The 22,550-nt window shown below is 35.7% G+C and overlaps 1 protein-coding gene across 21 annotated transcripts in view; it reads right to left on the reverse strand.

Annotated features, from left to right (window-relative positions):
• Positions 1–22,550, reverse strand: part of ROBO2 (roundabout guidance receptor 2) — a 1,716,380-nt gene that overhangs the window by 12,336 nt on the left and 1,681,494 nt on the right. For 12 of the 21 annotated variants that reach the window (XM_086675717.1, XM_086675722.1, XM_086675715.1 and 9 more), the window contains 4 exons: positions 17,962–18,222; positions 12,844–13,049; positions 2,756–2,938; positions 361–534 (listed from right to left, as the gene is read on the reverse strand). In XM_086675717.1, coding sequence (XP_086531843.1) covers positions 361–534; positions 2,756–2,938; positions 12,844–13,049; positions 17,962–18,222 — 824 coding nt within the window. The remainder of the gene's footprint in view (positions 1–360; positions 535–2,755; positions 2,939–12,843; positions 13,050–17,961; positions 18,223–22,550) is intronic. The other 9 variants (XM_086675723.1, XM_086675724.1, XM_086675731.1 and 6 more) reach the window with 1 other exon arrangement.

Below are 22,550 nucleotides of genomic sequence, written 5' to 3' on the forward strand. Positions count from 1 at the left end.
AATTTAGTATCAGAAATGCATGCCAAGTGCCCATGCTACCTATGTTTTTTTTTTCCCTAATCTCAAAAGGGAATGTTCACTAAAAGCATTGATGGAAAACTCCAGAATGGTAGCAAAATCAACATTGGAAAGTGGTATGGCATTCATTTCTTGGGGCTTGGTAATATAGAAATAACTCCAGATTGTTAAAAAGAAAAAAAAGAGGGTGTTTTATTTAAACAAGACCATATTGCTAGATTTTCTGCCTTGTTACGTAATTAGGCGATGCCTAATCTACCATAGCTACTTTAATGTAGGTTAATGACTTGCACAGAGCACACCTCTTCAGTGAGGAGACAAGAGACAAGGAAACAAACCTACCGTCTGTCATTCCTTCCCTTCGATGAGGCAATGCTGGTTGTTGGTCCATTCTCCCTCCCTTGTGTTTTTTAGTGGGCCGAGGCCTCTGACTCTGACTCAGGGCTGCACTGGTATTACTGTCAGTAGAAAATGGGCTGGTTGGTCGAGGTCTTTGAGAGGAGGTAAAAGCTTTGCCTAAAAAGAAAATAAAGGGAATGTGGTACAGAGGATGTTACAAGGCAGTGATTGTGCGTGTCTTGTATTTCTGCTCTTACTTAGACTAACCTATAAACTTGCCTAGAGATGCCATTTGAAGATACCAAATACTGGTGCATCTCCATAAAAAAATGCCCTGTTGCATTCATTTTATCCAATTTTTAGTAACCAACACACTACCCGCTGAAAAAAAATTTAATAAATGAATAAAAAAACAAATCCACCAACCAAAAGCTTGAGATTACTTGGTTTATTATTTAACCTTGATGATCTCAGTGATATTTTCATGGATATATGCAAATTAATGCTGCTTTTACTTCTTAAAATTAAGGAAGTTACTTCTGAAATGAATTATGTACTGTCTTATTTGCTTCATCAAATTTTATCCTTGGAATCTTATAAACTCACTTTCAGCACAGAAGAAATGTGTTGAAGTAAATGCATTTGAAAATTTACATGAAAGGTCTGCTCAAAGACATATATTAAACTGACCTTATCACCCATATAAATACACGATGAATTTTACTTCTTTTACAGAAACTCAATTGTATTAGTGTATAATATAGGATAGATAGCAGGTTAAAACCACCTTGCATATCCAAAGTGCAATAGGTATTTTCTGATGAATATTATTGTATCTGAGCAGACTCCAAATTCTCATTGCAAAATGAAATTGTGTTATGTCCTTTTTTTGAGCTTTAGTACATACCCAGGGAAGTTTATTTTGTGAAAAGGGTAGCTAATAAATTTTCAACATCTTATGATTTCAATACAGTGTTTATTATGGTGAGAGAGGGTCGGTTTATGTGCATGTATTTATTCTCTTGTGCACGTTTTCATTTCACACAAAATTATTGTATGTAGTTACATTTTCTTAAGTCAATGTGACATGATATTGCTTAATGCTTTATTAGATATTAGCATACATGCAAGAAATGCACTTATGCCTTCTAATTTATTAGTTTCCTTGCATTGTCTCACTGCTGTGCTTACAACTAGCCACAAAAAAACACTCAGGCAACATAAAGTTTCTGACTTATGCCTTATAAAGCAAGAAAATTCAAATAACCATTATATTACAACATACTTTAGTTCGGATGCTATATGAAAAATAAACCTCTGCAATGCTTGGAGAAAATTTTTTATACCATTTGACGATTCCTAATGCATACTCAAAAGAAATACTGATGTTATAATTCAAAGAAAATGTCCAAGACTGATTTTTATAACCTGAGAGTTTAGTGAAGGGTCAAAATCGTTTTTCTTCACTTTGCTATTTGAATACTATTAAGATTTCAAAAATGCATTTAAAGTTTCATTAGTTTGTTTTGTAAGGTAGTTCAATTTAATTCATATAGTAGAACCTTCTTATATGTGCATTTAAGAATTACAGTCATATAAAAGCATGGATCATGCCAAAGTTTTTTTTTTTTTCAGTAAAACAAACACTTACAAATTACTGATCTATTATTAGAATGACTCTCATATTCATTTTGGGGAAAATAATCAGATATATGAAAAATTATACAATTGGTACTCGATTATTCTCAGAAACCCAAAGTAGATTATGCTACAGAGCAATACACATGCAGTCATTTTATTCGAGTTGCAAATGCAGTGGGTGTATCTTTAATTAGCATCCTTTAAAACAAATAATACATTATTGGGTTAAAATTTTAACAGCCAAACAATTAATAAGACCATCAGCCATTTGAACTGTTAGACTGACAGCCTTAGACCCAGTCACCCCATGCTGAGGAAGCCTTCCCAGAAAACGCATTTGCAGAAAGAAATGGGGCAAAGGAAAGTAATGGAGATAAAAGCTGAATAATTTTAATCACTGGGCACATTATTGATTGTGTGAGAATTTTGCAAAGTGTGAGTTATTGAAAATTTAATGGCAATCTCAGTTGCAGCTTGGCTGTAATATAGAAAGGAAGCATATTCCAATTAATCAGCAGAGCCATGAAGGGAAAGGGAAATAAAGGATAGAAGGTGGTGAGTAGGAGCCTATTCTTGGCTCTGCAAAAGTAGCATCAGAAGAGAGTTCTGGTAATTGAGGATCCCAACCGTGGTCATGCATATTAAAGAAAGCCCTGCCGTCAGACTCACTGAAGAGAAAGAAACAGGAGAAATATAGCTCGGTGTCTAAAGGATGAGAATCTCTCATGCAAAGAGTGTTGACTCGGAGTCTACCAACCTGTTCTTGTAAGGCTGGTTCCATCCAGCCTAAAACCAGCTTTATCTGCTGCTGCCACCAGTGCTTGTGCAAAGCTGCCGCTGGCAAAGATGGAGCCATCTGAGGAGCTACCTACACTAGATCTATGACTAGAAAAGTTACGATCCTCATCAGATGCAGAGCCCCATCCATTTACCATTGAACCTAAAAACAAATGTAGTTGTCTAGTGAGTGGGATATATTGGATAGCCCATCTGTTTGCACACACTCTGCTAAGGAACAAATAAGCTGCCTCAATTCCTCACTCCTCCTTGAGGCAAGTCTGCTTTCATCACCACTTCTCTAGCCACATGCAAGCATCATCCATGTTTTACACATTCCCAGCGCGGAAGAATGAGTGTTATTTAAAACCTGTATCTGTTTGCAACACGTGAACAAAACATGTTTCACAGGGTTCCATTCTTACATTGTTTGAATCCTTACATACTGATTTTCCAAAAGAGAATTACTATGTATATCTTGTGTCCTACAATTCAGGGAGGAACGCTTTTGCTTTTGTGGAAGTAAATTATAGTGCGTAAACTTATCAAAGACTCAGATGAAGAAACAGTGTGAATATATCGTGAATTTAGTGTTGGCTTTAATAATTTCCATTAAATATACGCTTGTATACTGGGGAAGTGCTAGAATTATTCCAAGGATTTGAAATACAAATTTAAATAATCAGGAAATATAACAACAAACATTATAAACCAAAAAAAAATGTATAAATGATATCAGAGCAAATAGACTTAGAACAAAAGGAAAAAAATGTATCTTTGAAAATTTCTATGAATTTCAAAGCTCAGGATACTTTGTTGGTATTTTAATTGTTTTAAGAATTCTAGTTTTCTCTTTGTTGCTAGTCTTTGTCTTAGAAAATTAACCATTATGAAGAATACAATTGGCATTATTATGGATTTTTCTGCAAAATACAACATGGTGATAGAGGAAAAGAATCACCCTTTGATGTGCAAAATATGAACACACTGAGAAATAACTTTCATTCTTAATTTTTTGGCAAGTTATTTACAATTTTATATTTTTTCCTCGACCAAGTAATACTGAAACCATAATCTATTATGTAATATAATTAACATTACAATATTTATTTAAGTTGTATACCATTACTTCATGACACAGTAAAGTGCCAAGTGTGGCTTAGCCTAAGTTTTATAAAGAGAAGGCAAAAAGAAGTATTTATAAGAAGTTAATTTTAGTTTTTCTAAATAAACCAATCACATATTCACATAAAGAGATTAAATTCAAATGCTAGCGATTCCCTCCCCGGTCCCCGCTTTTTCTCCAATGTTTAAGAGACAACAGTATAGTTAGGAGTGTTGCTGTGATGAAGTATTTGTATGTGTAGTCTGGGTCCCAGGATACAGTAACACGGGTTCGTGCACTTGCAAGAGAGAGAGAAAATAGAAACCAAAGGGGTTAGAAGAATCTGAGAAGCTAAAAGGGTGTTAAGTGTAGCAGAGAAAGATAAGAGCTTTGATTCTATTTGCCAAGAGCACAGGGATACACTTCTTACTTTCCAAACAAATTCCCCTGACACAGGCCACTGCAAGGAAGCGCAGATAACACCAGCAACCGAGCCTCCTCTGAGAGAACCATTTCTGAGTTAATAATCACAAGTCAAGGACCAACAGCCCAAAACGAAGGAAGAAATGATGTCATGGGCTTTGCAGTATAATGCTACGGTAGATAAGAAAAAAGAAAATCAAAGTGATTCAGTCCATGATCACCAGAGAATATGAAACCCTAGAACTGAGGATAGTTTTGAAATACATGAAAGCTCATTCCTGTCCCTGCTATGTACTGTTTTCTGTATTTCTAAAGGTCTGCTGAACATCTGCAAATAAATCTGTGCTATCTGAAACTCACTCTCCAAACAAGCATCTCCTTTCCTACATCTCCAATTTCATTCCTAAGCTCCTCCTGATTTCCTTCTGGTCCCTTTTATCTTCAGCGTCATCTGAACTATTTTTCTCATCTATCACATGACTTGGTTCCTTCACTCAAAACCTTACCTAGTTTGCCAGCGCCACATTCAGCTAACGAGTTAAGCATCTGAGATCCTTCAATATGTAGTCCAGCCTGCCTTTCCAGCCCGAGACCCTCTTAATAGCCTGTGTACTCCCACTGCCTTCCCTATGTAGCCTTACCTCTCATTCCTTAACACATCTCTGGATTGTCACTAACTCTATGGACCACTGTCAAACTTTAAAGTCCAAATCAATATCCCTTCTATCACCTTGATTCCACCTCACCTCGAACTCTGTCTTAGGAAGAATCAATTTCTCTGCTTCCTGTATTTTTCAAACACTATGCATACAGTAGCGCATCAGGTCTCTACAAACTATAGTTTGTTTCACATAAAGATTTCTTCTTAGACAGTGGAACTCTAGAAATTAGGGACTCTTACTTATTTTCATATTTTTTCTATAGGTGCTTTTCTATAGGTGTTTTGTTTTCTATAGGTGCTTTCTATAGGTGTTTCAACAAACATTAGGCATACTGGATTAAATGTCTTCAACATTCTCATTACTCAGCATAATTTCTATGTGATTCTATCCCTTGTGCCATTTCCCAGCAATGAACTTATGATACTTATAGAAAAAATGTACTCAAAAGAACTTCTAAAAAATATAGTAAACAAGGAATATAATGTCAGTCAACTTTTGTTGATAACTTGGAAAACAGGAAAAGAAGTGAATTATTACCCAAAAGGGAAAATTTTAAAAATGATTAATATACATATCTTGGCTATGCTTTGATACACTTGAATATAGATATTTGTCAATATCTTGATCAAAGTAAGATAATAATGTTATATTAAGTGGCAATTTACTTTTTTTTCTCCTGAACTATCTATCCACACTCAACCATCTATCTTAATGTATTCAGTCCATTTTTGAAATAACTGAGTCTTTTTGTTTTTTTCCCGTTAATGTTGGCTTGCTGTGTGGTTCCAGCTTGAGGATTTGACATTTTGACAAATCGTCTCTGAACCTGAAAATGTAGGAAAAATCCTATACCACAGCAGTGCCACTACAGAAATGCCACTTACGGACATCTCTTAACAGAGTTAGCTTGACTTTTTCAAAAACACTCTGTTCATCTCCTGTGATAGTGAGTCCTTCATATAAGGATTTCAATGTACCAGTTTGCCAGTCCCTAAACATACCAACTACTTTCCTGCCTTTGTGTCTTTGCTCTGAGTTTATCTCGATTGTTAATGCAACTTTCCATGCCCTCAGAAATCCCAGTTATTCATGAAGTTTTCTTTGGTGCTTTCTTTTTTCTTTCTCTGGGAAAAGAGAGTAGCATGGAAGACATGGCTTCACGTAGGTTTTGGTCAATATAGAAAGAACACCACTTCTGTTTTCTTTACTACTCTATGTAAGAGCTAAGAAATTAGATAGATGACTTCAGAGTTGAAGACACATGTGTCATATAGATTTGGCCACGGTGGACCACAGGAATCCTCATCCCTAAAGAGAGGCAAGTGCCCTCAGTTCCTATAGTTGAGTTCACCTTCAAATGGAGAGCAAGAAGGAAACACATCAAAAGAAGGCAATAAATTTTCTTTTTTCTTTGTCCCTTGGACTTTATCTTTGATAGCCCCTCTTCTGTAGTTAAATGTGATATATGGAATGGGTGCGTTTGTGCAGAACATTTTTATAGAAAATTGACAATACATCATGAATTAAAAACATATAACATAAATTAAATCTCATCCATGTTGTAAAATTGTTTTTTAAATATATTTTTTCATGTTATTTATTTTAGAGAGAAAGCATGAATGGGGAGGAAGGGCAGAGGAAGATAGAGAATCCCAATCAGGTTCTATGCTCATGAACTGAGCCAAAATCAAGAGACAGATGCCCAATTAACTGAGTCACCTAGGCACCATATAAAATTGTTAAAGTTTATTTAGCAATCACTGATTTACCCTGTGGCTGCCATGCTTGTTCTTTCTTTAGATTTAAGCATCAAGAATGATCTGAACATATATGTAAACCATTACAAGAAAGAAGACAATGATAGGAGGAAAAGAAAAACATTGATTCATGAATTAGAAAGTAAGCAAGTTTGGGGATAACTGGTTTACTTTCATAAAGGTAAATATAAAAATTAAAATTAAAATAAGATAAAAACAGAAAGGAAGGCAAACCATAAGAGACTCTTAAATTTAGGGAACCAACTGAGGGTTGCTGGAGGGTGGGTGGGGGAATGGGCTAAATGGGTGATGGACATTAAGGAAGGTACTTGTTGGGATGAGCACTGGGTGTTATCTGTAAGTGAGGAATCACTGGGTTCTACTCCTGTAACTAACTTGAATGTAAATAAATAAATTTTAAAAAATTAAAATGAACATGAAGTGAAAGAGTTCAGGTAGAGATTCTTTACAAATTATACACAATCCATCCAATTTGACATGTTATAGCCCCAAACATAATCAATACATATTTAAACATTTAATGAAAAATGAATTTATGCCACATAGCCAAATTTATTTGTGTTTACATTTTCAATCTTCTGAAATTTCTCAGGCTTAAAGTTGCTGAAAGGCCAAAAAAATCTCAAATTTATTCAAGCTATTAAAGAAGAACTGCATATAGGACATTAAGTTGTTGCTCAAATGTTACTGAGCAGTAAAATACCATGATAAAGTGGCATCTTTCTGTGTCTCTATTACATCTTCAGCACTAAAATTAATTTATGATCAGTCATCAATTCATTTACATGTCGTTTTATGCTAAATCCTTCCTTGCTGATAAATGCTTATCCTTAGATCCATTAAGCTAGAGTAAAGTCTGTGCTTTATAATATGACCCTGCTAATTGTTGCATTACCATTTTTATGAGATACAAAAACTGGCTGTCCCCCATTTTTTCAGCCAATATTTAATCGAGGAACCCTTCCTATTAAGTGCAATCAGTCTATGTGTTAAGTAAAATCTTCAGCTATACTTGTCTTTGGATAAATCAATCCAAATATTGACCTCTGCTTAAATGGAGAAAAACATGTGTAATATTTAGAAATTCTTCTCTCCCTCAAACATATTGAATATGCAACAATTCCACCTGCATTCCTCAGAGAGAGAAAGAATGTGTAATATACATGAAAGCAAAATAAGCAATTAAAAAATGTCTTCCTTGGGACATATGACACCTGTTAGCTTGCTCCACTCAGGTGAATATGTGATGTTCCCCTTTTATCTGCTAAATCTGAAGTAAATATTTAATTTCTTTTTAAATACATCACAGTCTAAGATAATGATTTCATTATTTTTGGCATCATCTCTGAAATTCTCCTAATACTACAATATTTTCCTTAAGTTTTTGCAACAAAAACAAGGCATCAGGTCACACTTTTAAGTGGCCAATTCTCTAAAAGCTGTGTGGTCGAGTAAGGTGGTGAGGCTGCCAGGTTTTACTGTGTTCAAAATGATCTGGTTTGGGAGTTCCAGTAAAACCTCCAAAGACATAAAATACAGAAAATATAGAGCCGTGATTTCCTTTCAGCCGTGGTATTTATGTGGGGTCCAACAGTTAAGGAAACTTTTATTCATTTCACTTCATGGCTTTCCCTCTTGGTTGTACTTTTGGTGATCAGTGAAGCAGTTAGAATCTTGGCTTCATGCTCAGGACATTTTCCTTCTGTCCTCTCTCACACTGCCTTCTGTTTCTTTTTTCCTGTGGTGGAGTCATTAAATGCAGGAAACACTTACCCTTGACTCCCATCATGAAAGATATAGAAAGAAGTATTAACTCCTCTCCCTACCCTGTTGCCCAAAAATGGTGGATTTGGCATTTAGGAAGACATATAGCAAGCATATTCCTAAAGACTGAAATAATTCCATACGTTTACTTTCTAGCCCAAATCGGTGTGATGTGCTATAATCAAGATAGTTTTAGACTTTATTACTACCGAAGAGATTTAAATTATGCTACAAATAAATTAAAAATGAGATTCCCCACAAAAAGTGCTGATACAGATGATTCTTGTTAGCAAGAGTCACCATAACTGAATATAGAACTAAATGTAAGATAATAAGTAATAAAGGCTACAGCTAAAAATTAATATTTTTTACTCTGATTAAGTGCATGGGGGAAGGATTAATGTTTCCAGAGATAAAATTATATGTTGTGTTTGTATGAATATATATTCATATATATACACACATACACGCATGCATGCAGAAAGGAAGAGAGACACAGAAAGACAGAGATAGAGATCTGCATGTTAGGTAATAGACCAAGAGATCATTTTCCTTTTAAATATGTTAAATTCACAGATTAAAAAAAAAAAGTTGGTCATATCCAGAGCAAGGATCATGGTCATTTATCTTGAAAGTAAGATACTTATTTTGAAAATTCTTTGGCCACCTATCAGGTGGGTATAAACTTAAAAGATGTTAAACCCCTCTGTGACCCAATTTCCGTATCTGTAAAATAAGAACTAAACTAGGTTTGTGATAGGTAAGGGATTTAATATATGTTAAAACTTTAGGACAGGGATCAGCAAACTTTTCTATAAAGTGCCAGATACCAAATATTTGAATCTGTGCTGTCTCTTTTCGTTTGTTTCATGTTCTCTTACAATTGTTTAAATATGTAGGCAACATTCTTAGCTCATGGAGTCACAACAAAAAATCAGGTCACTGCTTGAAGAGTGCCTTGCATTTACTAAGGGCTATATATGCACAAGATAGTATTCTTCTTGTTGATGGCATTATTATCATTATCATTATTATCATATTTAAATTCCTAGCCAACAGTTTGGAAGGAAGAGACATTTGGTAAATGTTTGTTGTAGGAATAAATAAATAATATAGTAGACTTGCAAATACATTTTCCACATTACTGTTTTAGAAACTGAATGTTTATTTCTCCCTAAAATTCATGTGTTAAAAGCCCTAACCCCTAATGTTATAGTATTTGGAGGTGGGGTCTTTGGGAGGTAATTAGGTTTAGATGAAGTCGTGAAGGTGGGTTCATCAGACAGAATTAGCAAACTTTTAAAAAAAGACCAGAGAGCTTGCTGTCTCTCTTTGCCTTTTGAGAACACGCGTGGAGATACCTGGTTGTAAGCCAGGAGGAGAAATTCACCAGGAACCAAATCTCCTGGCACCTTGATCTTGGACTTCCCAGCCTCCAGAACTGTGAGAAATAAATGTTTGTTAAGTCACCCAGTCAATGGCATTTTGTTAGAGCAGCCTAACAAGACTAAGACATTGAGATTATGGAATAGGAAACTGCTGATATTTTCCTTTCTTCTTGCTTTTCCATTCATGGACCATTATTTCAAAATTTAAGATGTCTATCACAAATTACTTAGTTGTTTTGAAAATATCTGGAATTTATATAATTATTTCTTTATAAAGATGGGCTCTGCACTTATTCCTTAATGTGATTAAGTGTTGGAATGTTATATATACAAGTAAAATACACACTGGCTTTTTAGCCCATCTCTGTGTTACCACTGGACTATCATTCTGGTTGGATTTAGAGTTTCAGGGAATGGAATATAACTTTTGTCCCATTTAATAAAAATAGTTCTTAGTCTCATGAAAATGAAAATCTCTACCAAAGAGTTTAGGTGAAAGTCATGACTGAATTCCTCACACCACGTACAAATTTAGAACCCTGAGTAAATTACAGTAGAATCAGAATCCTCTCTGTGGGCACTTACCATCTTAGAAACATAAAAAGCCAATGGCAACAGTGTCTGTTTTTACTGCCCACCTCAATTAAGGCCATTAAACTAGGTTTAAGGGTCTGAAGAAAACATAAACACATTAGAACAATATTCATCAGCATGTTGATTTCTGTAACATTTGGTCCATACATACATTCACCTTAGGGCCATCCCCATGTATGCTTACATGTGCATATATGTGCACACACACACTTACACACTCACATATGCTTACAATCCTATTTACACCCACACACACCTACACACACTCACACAGAGCCCTAAATACACTCACACATGCAGTTATAATCACAAACCCTATCAATATTCTTTCACACACACATCCCACACTCACTCACACTTCCTACACACACACTTTTTAAAGAAAATATATTTACTTTGGATTTATATTTACTTACATTACACTTATACACTAGAAAACAAAACAAATTAAATCCTTGGCCATACCTTCCCCACAAAGTTACTGCAGAGGCAAAAAAAAAAAAAAAAAAAAAAAAAAAAAAGGAAAAAAGGAGAAGAAAAAAAAGAAAAGAAAAAAGGAGAAAAGAAAGAAAAGAGTTTCCTTTGGCTACTTCCTGTAGACTACAACTTCTTTCACTGAGAAGATGCATTATTCATAGGGCAAATTCATCATGTAATACACACCTAAACACCCTGAGGTTTTTATATACAGCAGTAATTAAGCAGTGAATTCAAGTAGGAAAACAGACTGTTTTCTTAGCAATAAAAGCTTCATTTGGAATGAACAGTATACCAGCTACAAGGAGAAAGGCAGATTGGTTTTAACCATGTTCACATTAGACAGCCTAACAGGTGAGCATGTAAAAGTGAGAAATGGCAATCTTCTGATTTATAGATATATTTATCATCTCTGACATTATAATATTTAATAAAAGGACTACATAGGCTATAGCTGCCCTTTTTTGTGTGCTATTATTGCAATTCGTACTGCATTCCTAATGGAGAGGAGTTCAGTATCATTAGTGAGATATGCAAAAATATGCAGAATTTTACCCTGAAGGAGATTATGCTGGAAATTCAGGCAAGAGGGCTTAACATAATAGTGCACTAATAAGTTAGCTCTCTGCATTCAAAGACTCAAACTTTTGCTTTGCCACCTTCAGTTGGATCTCGATTTCAAATCACGGCAGTATATCTGGAGTTCTTAAATCTTAATTAGCCTGGCAAGCAGACAGCCCCCAGGTAAGAAGCAAAACAAAAAAAGTGGGCTCCTGCATCACACATTGTATTATTCAGGAAGGCATAGAGAGGAAACATATAGGTCCTCATCCTTTTCCATCACTGTCCTAAAGAAGTTTCCTTCAGTGTTGGCTCAAGTCAGAGTGAAAAATCTTTGCAAGTTGGGAGCATACACATGAACTAAATGGGACCACGGTACACGCCTCCTAGGATGAAGATGATATTATCAAGGTAAATAGAGACATGGGTGATTTTTCTGAGAAGACCCAATGCCTGCAAAAGCAAGATCTACATTTGGGGTAGTTGCGTCTTTATAGTCACATAAGAGACATTTATGTATGTGTGTCAAAGAATGGATATCTACTGGAATAGAAAGACTAAATTTTTACATTTCTCCAGATTCATTGTGTACACATTAGGATTCAAGTTTTTTCAACAAAATTGGATAAACTTAAATCCTTTCAAATAGGTTGCAGTCCTGGGATCATCTTAGGAGTGTAGCAACTGCAACATCTGCAACATTTCACTTAGTGAACAAAGCCAGAGGACGCCAGAGGAGTAAACTGCAAAAATAACTGTATTACTTGGGAGAGGAGCAATTACTGAATCCAACGATATGAAATGCGTAAATATATGGCTTATCTCGCTATACATTTTCTCCACACAATACCTCATGCAACCTTAGAGAGGCTCATTCTGAAGACTTGCTTATTTTCATCAGTGAATGACTGTACAGAGTGAAATATCAAGAAGTGTTTGGAGATTGCATTCACTTTGTATGTTGCTCCTGATATACAAAATATATCATTTCTAAAAGTCAAGGTTTTTTTTTTTTTTTTTTTATGTAATAGACTTGGTTCCCCAGTAGAGTGAACTTTTCTTGAAAGCCCTGGATATAATTGAGTTTTCTTTCATGTCTTTAAGGCTTTTTAAAATTCATGAATTTTCTTATCATTTTTGCAGCAAAGCAAAAGTATTTCCAAATCCTTTTTGAATTTTGTGTTTAATATTAACATATTTAAAATGTTATAGAAATAGCTGGAGTGGAATAAATCTTACATAAGAAAGTGTCTGATTTTTGATGCATTTGAGTGTAATAAATAGGTCAGTTATTCCTATTAAATCAGTTACGTTACCTGTCACAGAGCTGTCTAGATTGTCCATACTGGATCCGGGTGTCTGCTCTAGTGCCCTCAGGGGCCTGGGGATTTCTAAAGCTTCTTCCTCATCATCAGCATCATCATCTGGAACATCTGTTTCCAAATCGGAAATCAAGGCTCCGGACATGTAACCTAATGGTGGAACCGGGGGCTGTGGAGGTTGATTATTGCTTTGAATGTGCCTAGAATTCAAATGGGAGGAAAAAAAGAGGGAATTCATTAACAACCCACAAAATTATAATTAGAATTAAACAGCATGTTACGGCGACTAATTTTTTCTTCTTGCTTTCTATTAACTAATTTTGGAGCTTATGATGGTTTCTCAGAAGAGACAATGGGCTATGTATACATGACTAGTCAAAACCATAACCATATAAACTATTACACTCTTCTATTGGTATTCATGGGGTAATATACAGAGAAAAAATATACAGACTTAGTATTTTTGTGTAAATAAATCATCAAAGGAGAATAGGAACGTTTGCACAAATATTTAAAGTTGTTTTTGTTTTTGTACCATAAGAGTATAATAATTTTGTTTCCAGCTTAGTGTGGAAGTTGCATTCAGCCTGTGTGGAGGCCGTATGAAGAAAAGATGTCACATCAAGAGTTAATACCAATAACCCTTCTCCCAACCATGAGCACACTGACTGACCTACAAGGCTTTCTTCCTGCAGGCTCCCCCATGAATCAGGCCGCTGGTTGTTTCCACTTTAACACAGTTTAAAGTAGGAATGACTACTTTGTGTTCAGGCTACTCATTTGTGCCCCTGTTTTACCTACTGAAGTCTAAAACACTTAAAATACATAAAAGGTTCATCTCAGCATTTTCTGTGTTTAGAATATCAGGTGTGCTAAACATACCCTTTGCAATGCATGTGTATCTTCAATCTCAGCCTTGTGAAATAGACAGAATTCATATTTTCAGCTCTTAGAACCTACCCAAGGGATGCTCAAACTTAAGTGACTTGTTTCAAATGGCATGGTTAGCAATATGTAGAGTTGGACCTAGGTTCAGTTGATTCACTGTGACTACTTAAGAATTTCTTCTAGGGGCGCCTGGGTGGCGCAGTCGGTTAAGCGTCCGACTTCAGCCAGGTCACGATCTTGCGGTCCGTGAGTTCGAGCCCCGCGTCAGGCTCTGGGCTGATGGCTCGGAGCCTGGAGCCTGTTTCCGATTCTGTGTCTCCCTCTCTCTCTGCCCCTCCCCCGTTCATGCTCTGTCTCTCTCTGTCCCAAAAATAAATAAAAACGTTGAAAAAAAATTAAAAAAAAAAAAAAAAAAAGAATTTCTTCTAGGTGCACCCGGGTGGCTCAGTTGGTTAAGCTTCCGACTTAAGCTCAGGACACGATCTCATGGTTCGTGAGTTCGAGCCCCGCATTGGGTTCTGTGCTGACAGCTTGAAGCCTGGAGCTTGCTTCGGATTCTGTGTCTCCCTCTCTCTCTCTCTACCCCTCCCCTGCTTGTGCTCTGTTTCTCAAAAATAAACACTAAGAAAAAAATATTTTCTTCGGAATTATAAAATGTCATTATATATATGTATAACAAATAAAAATGGCATATATATAACATATATATAACAAATAAAAATGACATATATATATATATAACATATATATAACAAAGAATGACATATATACATATGACATACATATGACATATGTATATATGTCATTCTTATTTGTTACTTGTTAGTTGTTATTTGTTCCTGTCATTAGGGAGTGAATATACCACATATCTTAATACAGTAAATCTTTTTTTTTTTTTTTTTTTGCCTTAATACAAAGTATTTAAAAGACGTTGGCTATTTAAGGCAGATGTATAAGTGTTATGCATTTTCACCCAAATATTTTGAGTTAGAAATACAAGGTTATTTTTAATACCTGCATTTTGGGGGCAATTATTTCATTCGTCCAGAATTTATTTAACATCCCTCTCCCAAACGCATTCTTGAACTGGCAACCAACTCCAATGTTAGCAACATTATAAATTTTTCAATGGAAAAAAAAACCCTTAAGATGTTAGTTCCAGAAGCCACCTCAATATCATCAAGTCCACATCTTTAACTTAATGGGTCAGGAATATGAGGTCCCAAGTCATTATCTGACATTCATTATAGCTCATTTATGTAAAAATCAGAAAGTTTCTTAACTACCAATGCAGAATATCTTGAGTGTTGATGATGACATCCTGTAAATGTTGCCTAAAATTCTGTTTGTGAATCAAGAATGGACTGAGTCAAGTCATGAGCAAGAGAATACAAGGTGATATTTACATATATGATTCCTTCTCTAATGGTGTGCACTTTGGTCCTGGAAGGTACTAAATAAACTGACATTCTAGTCTTACATCATTGCTGACACCTCTTGAATGGAACAAATATACATTAATGTAAAAAAACATATTTCTTGAATTCAGCAGAATTAGGAGATAAACTAAAATAGGAAGAGGGTGCAAAACATTTACAAATATCTTCTAGTGACAAGCATGTGCTATGCACTACATGGGTCAATATATACAGAGTCCCTGGAGGTGGAGCCTAGGAATTATTATTTCTTAAATATTCCTCCTGTGATGTTGATGTACAGCTCAGATGAGGAGCATATTCCATTCCTGAAGGGTGAGATCCTGTGTGAGTACATCGAGGTTCATAACTTTTACATAGGGAGTCAGCAATGACACTCTGGAGGATTGTTGGACTGAACAGAAACATACTCAGAGAAAGAAACAGGGTTTTCCCTATGGGTACTTGGAGCAGGTAAAGAAGAACTAGTTTGTTCACTCATTTAGCATATATCTGTGCAACACTCACTAAGGGTAGTGCTCTTCTAAGGGTGGAAATACAGCAGTGAACAATTTAAGTGAAAACCCAAGCTCTTCTGAATAACAGCTATATTACAGCTAGATACTGTACTTAGTATTGTATATGAGGAAACTCATTAAATTATTTTTTTTAAGATGTTATTTTTAGTAATCTCTAACATCCACGAATCTAACATTCGTGGGGGCTTGAACTCATAACCTCGAGATCAAGAGTCACATGCTCTACTGACTAAGCCAGGAAGAACTCATTTAATTCTCACACAATATGATGTGTAATAAAGAATTTGACCTTGCCCAAAGAAAAGCTAGGCTTTTGTCATGTGCTCCAGGGAGGTAATCTCTAAGTTCTAGAATATCCTACCTGATAGAAGTGTCTTTGTTCACCTGGTAATCGTAGGCTTCTCCAGAGAGTCCAATAATGTGATTTATGGTAGGGGCTTTTAGTCACATGGTATCAGTTTGCCTTCTGGAGGAGCTAGAGACTGAGGTCAGCCATGCAGATAGCTAACAATGTCTATGACAAAGGTTCAAGAAAGACCATGAAGCTCAAGGTTCATGTGAGTTTCCCTGGTTGGTAATACTCCATGCATATTGTCACACGTTGTTGGTGGGAAAGTAATGCTTTCCACAACTCCTTTGGGAGAGGGCAACTGGAAGCTCTACCTTTGGAACCTTCCCAGACTCTGTCCTGTGCATCTCTTCTCTTGGCTGATTTTAATCTGTATCTTTTCAATATAATAGACCGTAACTTTCAGTATAATGGCATTCAGTGAGTTCTATAGTTCTTTCTAGTGAATTACTGAAACCAAGTGGTCTTAGAGACTATGCTCTTACATTGTATATGAGCTAATTGGTATTATCATCATCATTTTACAAATGGGAGACTGAAGCACAGAAATGTTAAGTTGCTCAGTGTCATACAGCTTGTAAGTAGTGACAGTGCTACTTGTCCCAACCTCAACTGCCCTCAGTCAAATCCCCGACCAGGCAATCTGGACTATCTGAGGGTGGGGACTACATATCAATATATTTTAAGGTTATCCAGGTGAAATGCAGGTGAATTTGGGAACACCTAAGCTATAATCTGTGTCTTAAATTACTGAAGTACATGGCCACATTAAACTGAAGGAAATCCTCTGGCTCTTAAAGCAGTCGGCTTCAACTTAAATAGTGGTATTTTATGAAGCAGCCTGATGCAAAATAATACTGTTTAGCAGATTTGCTTTGACCTTTGAAAACACATCTGATGATTGAGAAAAAAATGTTTAAAAACCTCTGGTTCTAAGAAAAGATCCTATGCTCATAAGAAGCTTTAAAGAATACTCTTGGTTTTAGTATCTCTTTGTACATTTTGCTGTATTTTTAAAATAAATAGTTCATCAACACTGAGAATGAGATATATCTCATTATCAACTATCCCAGTAACTAAGAGTGTCAAAAAAAAAAGCAAATACTATTTCATAAAAATTTAACTTCAAGTACATCGTGGAAATCAACAGAAGATAATCAGAGGTATGTCACTGAGATTTCATTTTCAAGAGTCAGACTTATATGTCACTATTTGAGAGAAGAGAGCGCACATAAAAAACAAAACAAAACAAACAAAAAAAAACCACGAGTGTATAAAATTGTGAGAGCCGGTCCCACTCGTATTTTTTCCATGCTTGCACAGGATATCTAAGTAGATTGCCATCAATACCTAAGGAAAGGTTATGGGTTGATTAGAAAAAAGGAATTTGGTTATTCTAGGTTTTATTTTTTAATGCACTTACTGTTACTAATATTGCTGTTTTTTCTTCCTGTCTCATTTTATTCAGCCCAAGGATCTTTGAATAACTGACCGTATGTGATTTGTAGAAGCTTACATTTACATATTCATGACCACATACAGAATTAATCACAGGCACTTTGAACAATCCAAAAGGAGCCTTATATTGTAGCACTGGAAGTGAGTTCAAGGATAAGCTAATCGAAGCTAAACTGTAAATCAGAAAAGATTCTGGTGTAGCCAAAGGCACTTTAGCATACAATTCAGCAGATCTGAATTCATGGCTCCGGGTCACTCCTTAACCAGTTATATGACTTTGATCCAGTTATTTAACATTTTCTTGGTCAATTTCTTTACGCAGATGATAGAGGAACTGCAAAGAAGCATTTCTAACCTCAGCTGTATAGTTATATGAGAACTCCTTATGAATTTCTTGCAAAAGAACATCTCCTCTGTCCCTGTGCTGAAGGCATGGGTCTCCTGACCTAACAAGAATACATACCATGTTTGCTTTGCTATATCAAACTGATAGGCTCTGGTCAGCTCGTCCAGGTGAGCCTGCAGCATGGGCTGCATCTCTTCCCGTGGGGATGGAGTGAGGGTTGCAGTGGACTGCTGTCCAAAGGAAATAGCAGGCGAAGAAGCCACGCCTCGGACTGGAGGTGTCGGGACACGATCATCATCTTCTTCCAGTTCGTCTTCCATACCCTGGTGTAAGTATGTTTGCACGGGTAATGGAGGACACCAGCTATCGCTGTCATAACTGAAATCAAGTGAGAAAATATAAACTCTATCAACACACACATCCATACACACATACACACAATCATACTGGCAATAAATAACAACCACCATGGGAACAACAGCACCTAAAACGTTCCCTCGGTTTATTTTGTCCTGATTTCAGTTTGTTGGTGGGACCACGGTAAATCACCTGGCTGTTATCTTAATTTCTACTCACAATTACTACTGCTATCTCAATATCTCAATCTATTCTTACAAGATCTTATTAGCTAATTGTTACCCCACAGTTACAAAAGGCAATAACTTCCTAACAAACTTACTCATGTGGAAAAGCCAAATTGCTAATTACAGACAATTAATGAATTAATTTAGTGCCTTAGTGCTTGCAGATTTAACTACTTTCTTCTCCTGTTCGTCCCTGTGTATGCCAATATGGATCATCAAAGAAGTGTCTGAGAATTTTACTTTTATTCTAGATCTATGCCAACCTTTCAGTCCATATGACATGTCAGTCTTTAAGACTTTGTGCTACAAAATGGATTCAATGGCCCTTTGATGCTCCTGATTCTCTAACTTCCTCAGTGAAAACTCATGCTTGCCTGTATCTATAAAACAGACGTTCAAAAGCTAGCCTGAAGAAATACATATTAAAAAGAAAAATAACAACTTCTAAAGAGAGTATTTTTTTAGGGACTCTGGTAAGGGAATATAGAAAATTAGCCCAAACAGTTTTCATTGTGACACAACATCAGTGGCATTTCTATTTGCACCTTCTCCATATACTATCATTTTCATAAATCAGAGAGATCCCAGTATGCTTTAAAAAGGAGACTTAAGAATGGGATAAACAATATTATTGAATAAAATATGTATTGAATGTAATATTATTGAATGTCCTATAAATTCCACTTCTACTGAATCTTTCTCCAATACTTCACCTCTACTTTCATAATCACAGATCAGAATCCTTCTGATGTGAACTAGCTCATTAACTTGCTTTCCTCCTCTCTTGGGATTTCATCTCCGTCTCTTCTATCCTATCTTCCATGCAGACAATGGGATTATATTTCTAAAGTCTTCATTCACATTACACCTAGACTTTGAATTATTCACTGATTATCACTATTATAAAAAAAAGTTCAAATTCAATAGCAGGGACTAAAAAAAAAAAAAAAAAAAAAAAACCCTTTCCCATCTGATCAGCCTACCTTTCTACCTATTTCCCCAACATCAGCCTACTGTATATTTTTTTTGAAACTCTGGGCCTGTATATGACTATTCTCAAATCATCTGCCTGTGAGTTCCAGTTCTTCCTTTGGGTTCAGTTCAAATGTTGTCACTTTTATGAGGTATTCTCTGCCTCTGCCATATGTAATTGATTGCAACTCCAAAATACTTACATTGTGGTACTCCCCATATTATATTGGGATTACTTGTTTCGTGTCTATTTTCTCCTACTATTCTATGAGCTCTTTAAACTTAGAGCTCCATCATTTTCAACTTTGCATTTCTAGCACCTGATACAGTATCTACCATATAGAAGTTTCATTAAAGAAACTAAAAATAGATGACTATTACAAGTGTATATATGTAGTCTTGACCTCCCTAAAAAATCCTAACTCGTAAATGTCTAGATGGTTCTCGAATATTTTTACTCAAGTGTCTTCATGTACCTTTTTAAAGCTGAATGTATTAAAAAAAGAAAAACTACACATGGATGTTTCTAGCAGCTTTATTCATAATTGCCAAAACTTAGAAGCAATCAAAATCTCCTTCAGTAGGTGAATGGATAAATAAACTGTGACAAAATTCATCCATAGGCCAAATTTGAAAATTTTCCAAATAATGGAATATTATTCAGTGTCAAAAAGAAATGAACTATCAAGCCATGGAAAGAATTAATGGAAAATTATATACACATTACTAAGTGAAGGAAGCCAATCAGAAAAAGCTATGTACTGTATAATTCCAAGTATATGACATTTTGGAAAAGGCAAGACTATGGAGACGGTGAAAAGATCAGAGGTTGCCAGAAGTTAAGGGAAGTGAGGGATGAATAGGCGGAGGATGGAGGATTTTTATGACAATGAAACTGCTCTCTATGATATGATAACGGTAGATACATCTCAGTGTACATTTGTCCAAGCACACAGAATATACAACTCTAAGAATGAATCCTAATGTAAACCATGGACATTGGGTGATACTGATATATCAATGTAGGTTCATCAATTTAACCGTGTATCACTTTAGTCGGAAACATGGATAGTGACTGAGGTTATGCATCTCTGGGGGTAGGGGGTATAGGGGAAATCTCTGTATTTTTTGCTCAGTTTTGTAGTTAACCTAAATCTGATCTGACAAATACAGTCTATTTAAAAAATCCTTGAATCGATAATCCATGTACTTGATAACCATGTGCTAGGTAACTGCATCTACTTACAGAGCATGCAGTCCGGTGGGGCAGACTGATACTAAGCAAATAATCAACAATGCCAAGTACTATAGAAACAGGGAAGAGGGAGAGTGAAACTAGTTTTGGTGTAGGACAAGGCTATGCTGACCACAGGAAAAGGGGATATTCTAAGTAACACATATGGTGGCCCAGAGAAAGAGAAAAGATAACAATATTTGAAGAACTCACATAGTTCCCTAACTGGTAGGAGCTGGAAAATAAAGGGAGTTGCCCAGAGATGCGGCAGGAGAGGTGAGGATGTGCCAGATCATGCAGGGCCTCACCAGTCCTGAGAAGGACTGTAGGTGATGGATAGTTATACTGAGAGGTTTTTTACCGGGAATAATATCAGCTCTAGCTGCCAATTTTCCTCTTTTGTTGAGGCTACAGCAATAATCTACCTCAGTGAGTTGTAAACTGAAGACCTCGTTTGGACGCCCTGTTGCACTCTGATAGGAATATCCCTTCAAGATATTGTTTATATTGTAGCATAAACAGGCACCCTTAAATATGTCACAGACAACAATTTTTGTTTTGTATTAGGAAATTCCATTGGTTAAATTTGTATTCCCATCTATTGACTAGGTAAGTACTTCTCTGACCTGAAAAAAATACATTGCTCCAAAATGATGCCATTTTGATCTGTTTTATATGGTGGAGATCGGAGGTAGATTTCATTAAAAAAAAAAAAAGGTCCTTTTGTGTACAAAGTTTGCAACCCAAGGCCCCAGCTGGATTCAGTGCTTCTGGTTTTTCCCATCCACTACTCAATCCCTCACGCCACTTACAAATTGGTCTATGAAATCATGAGAATTGTTTGAATAAAATATTCATTTCTGTTCATTCTATTCTGTCCATTATATACGTCTAAGCCTCAATCTTTTTAGATGGGTTTTCCAGTTTCTCAATGAGAATCTCCTACTCAAAATAAATTGGTTTCCTTCTTCTCCTATTCCTTCTACCGCTCTTTCTCCTCCTCCTCCTTATTATTATTTTTTTAAATATATTTTTCCATTCTGATCTATTAGTTTAAAGAATTCAACTTATTTTGAATAAGCTGAACTCCTCCAATTTCATCTACCTTAATCTTACGGATCCTTCAAGCCACAGGCTATATCCCATATTTTTATAAAGATTGCCCTGATAAGGCCAACTAGCACTGATATATTACTCTTCTGAACTTGAACTGACATTTTTGCACATTTACTTGGAAACTGATTATGCACAATGTTATGCCATTTCCAACATTGGTTTATTTAACTATTGTCTAATTTATTTTAGAATTTAACCTTGCACATGTTGATAGTGTCTTTTCCTCAAGTGGATTTATGCTACATTAAAATTATGGCATTGAATTACTTCTGTTTGGCCACACCTGCCATAATAGTTTAAAAATAGTAGATGATAAGCCTATTTATTGATTTGAAATGAAAACACATAAATTGATTCATTAATAAAAATACTCATGATGTTCAATGACACGGATAGAGGTACAGAGTATAATGCAAGTATAATGAAGTAAGTCAGTCAGAGAAAGATAAATGCCATATGATTTCACTCATATGTGGAATTCAAGAAACAAAACAAATGAGCAAAGGGAAGAAAAAAAGGAGAGAAAGAGACAAACCAAGAAACACTCTTAGTTGTAGAGAACAAACTGATGGTTACCAGAGGGGAGGTGCATGGGGATATGGGTGAAATAGGTGATGTAGATTAAGGCGTGCACTTGTGATGAGCACTAGGTGTTGAATGGAATTGTTGAGTCAGTATATTGTACATCTGAAACTAAAATTACATTATATGTTAATATTATTTAAATTAAAAAAACAGGACGCTTAGGTTTCTTTTATTAACTTAATTTTTGACTTTAAATGGTATATTATAAAGTCTAA

The sequence above is a fragment of the Puma concolor genome, chromosome C2, assembly GCF_028749965.1.
Source record: "Puma concolor isolate L17-30 chromosome C2, mPumCon1.1.hap2, whole genome shotgun sequence".
NCBI classification, from domain to species: Eukaryota; Metazoa; Chordata; class Mammalia; order Carnivora; family Felidae; genus Puma; species Puma concolor.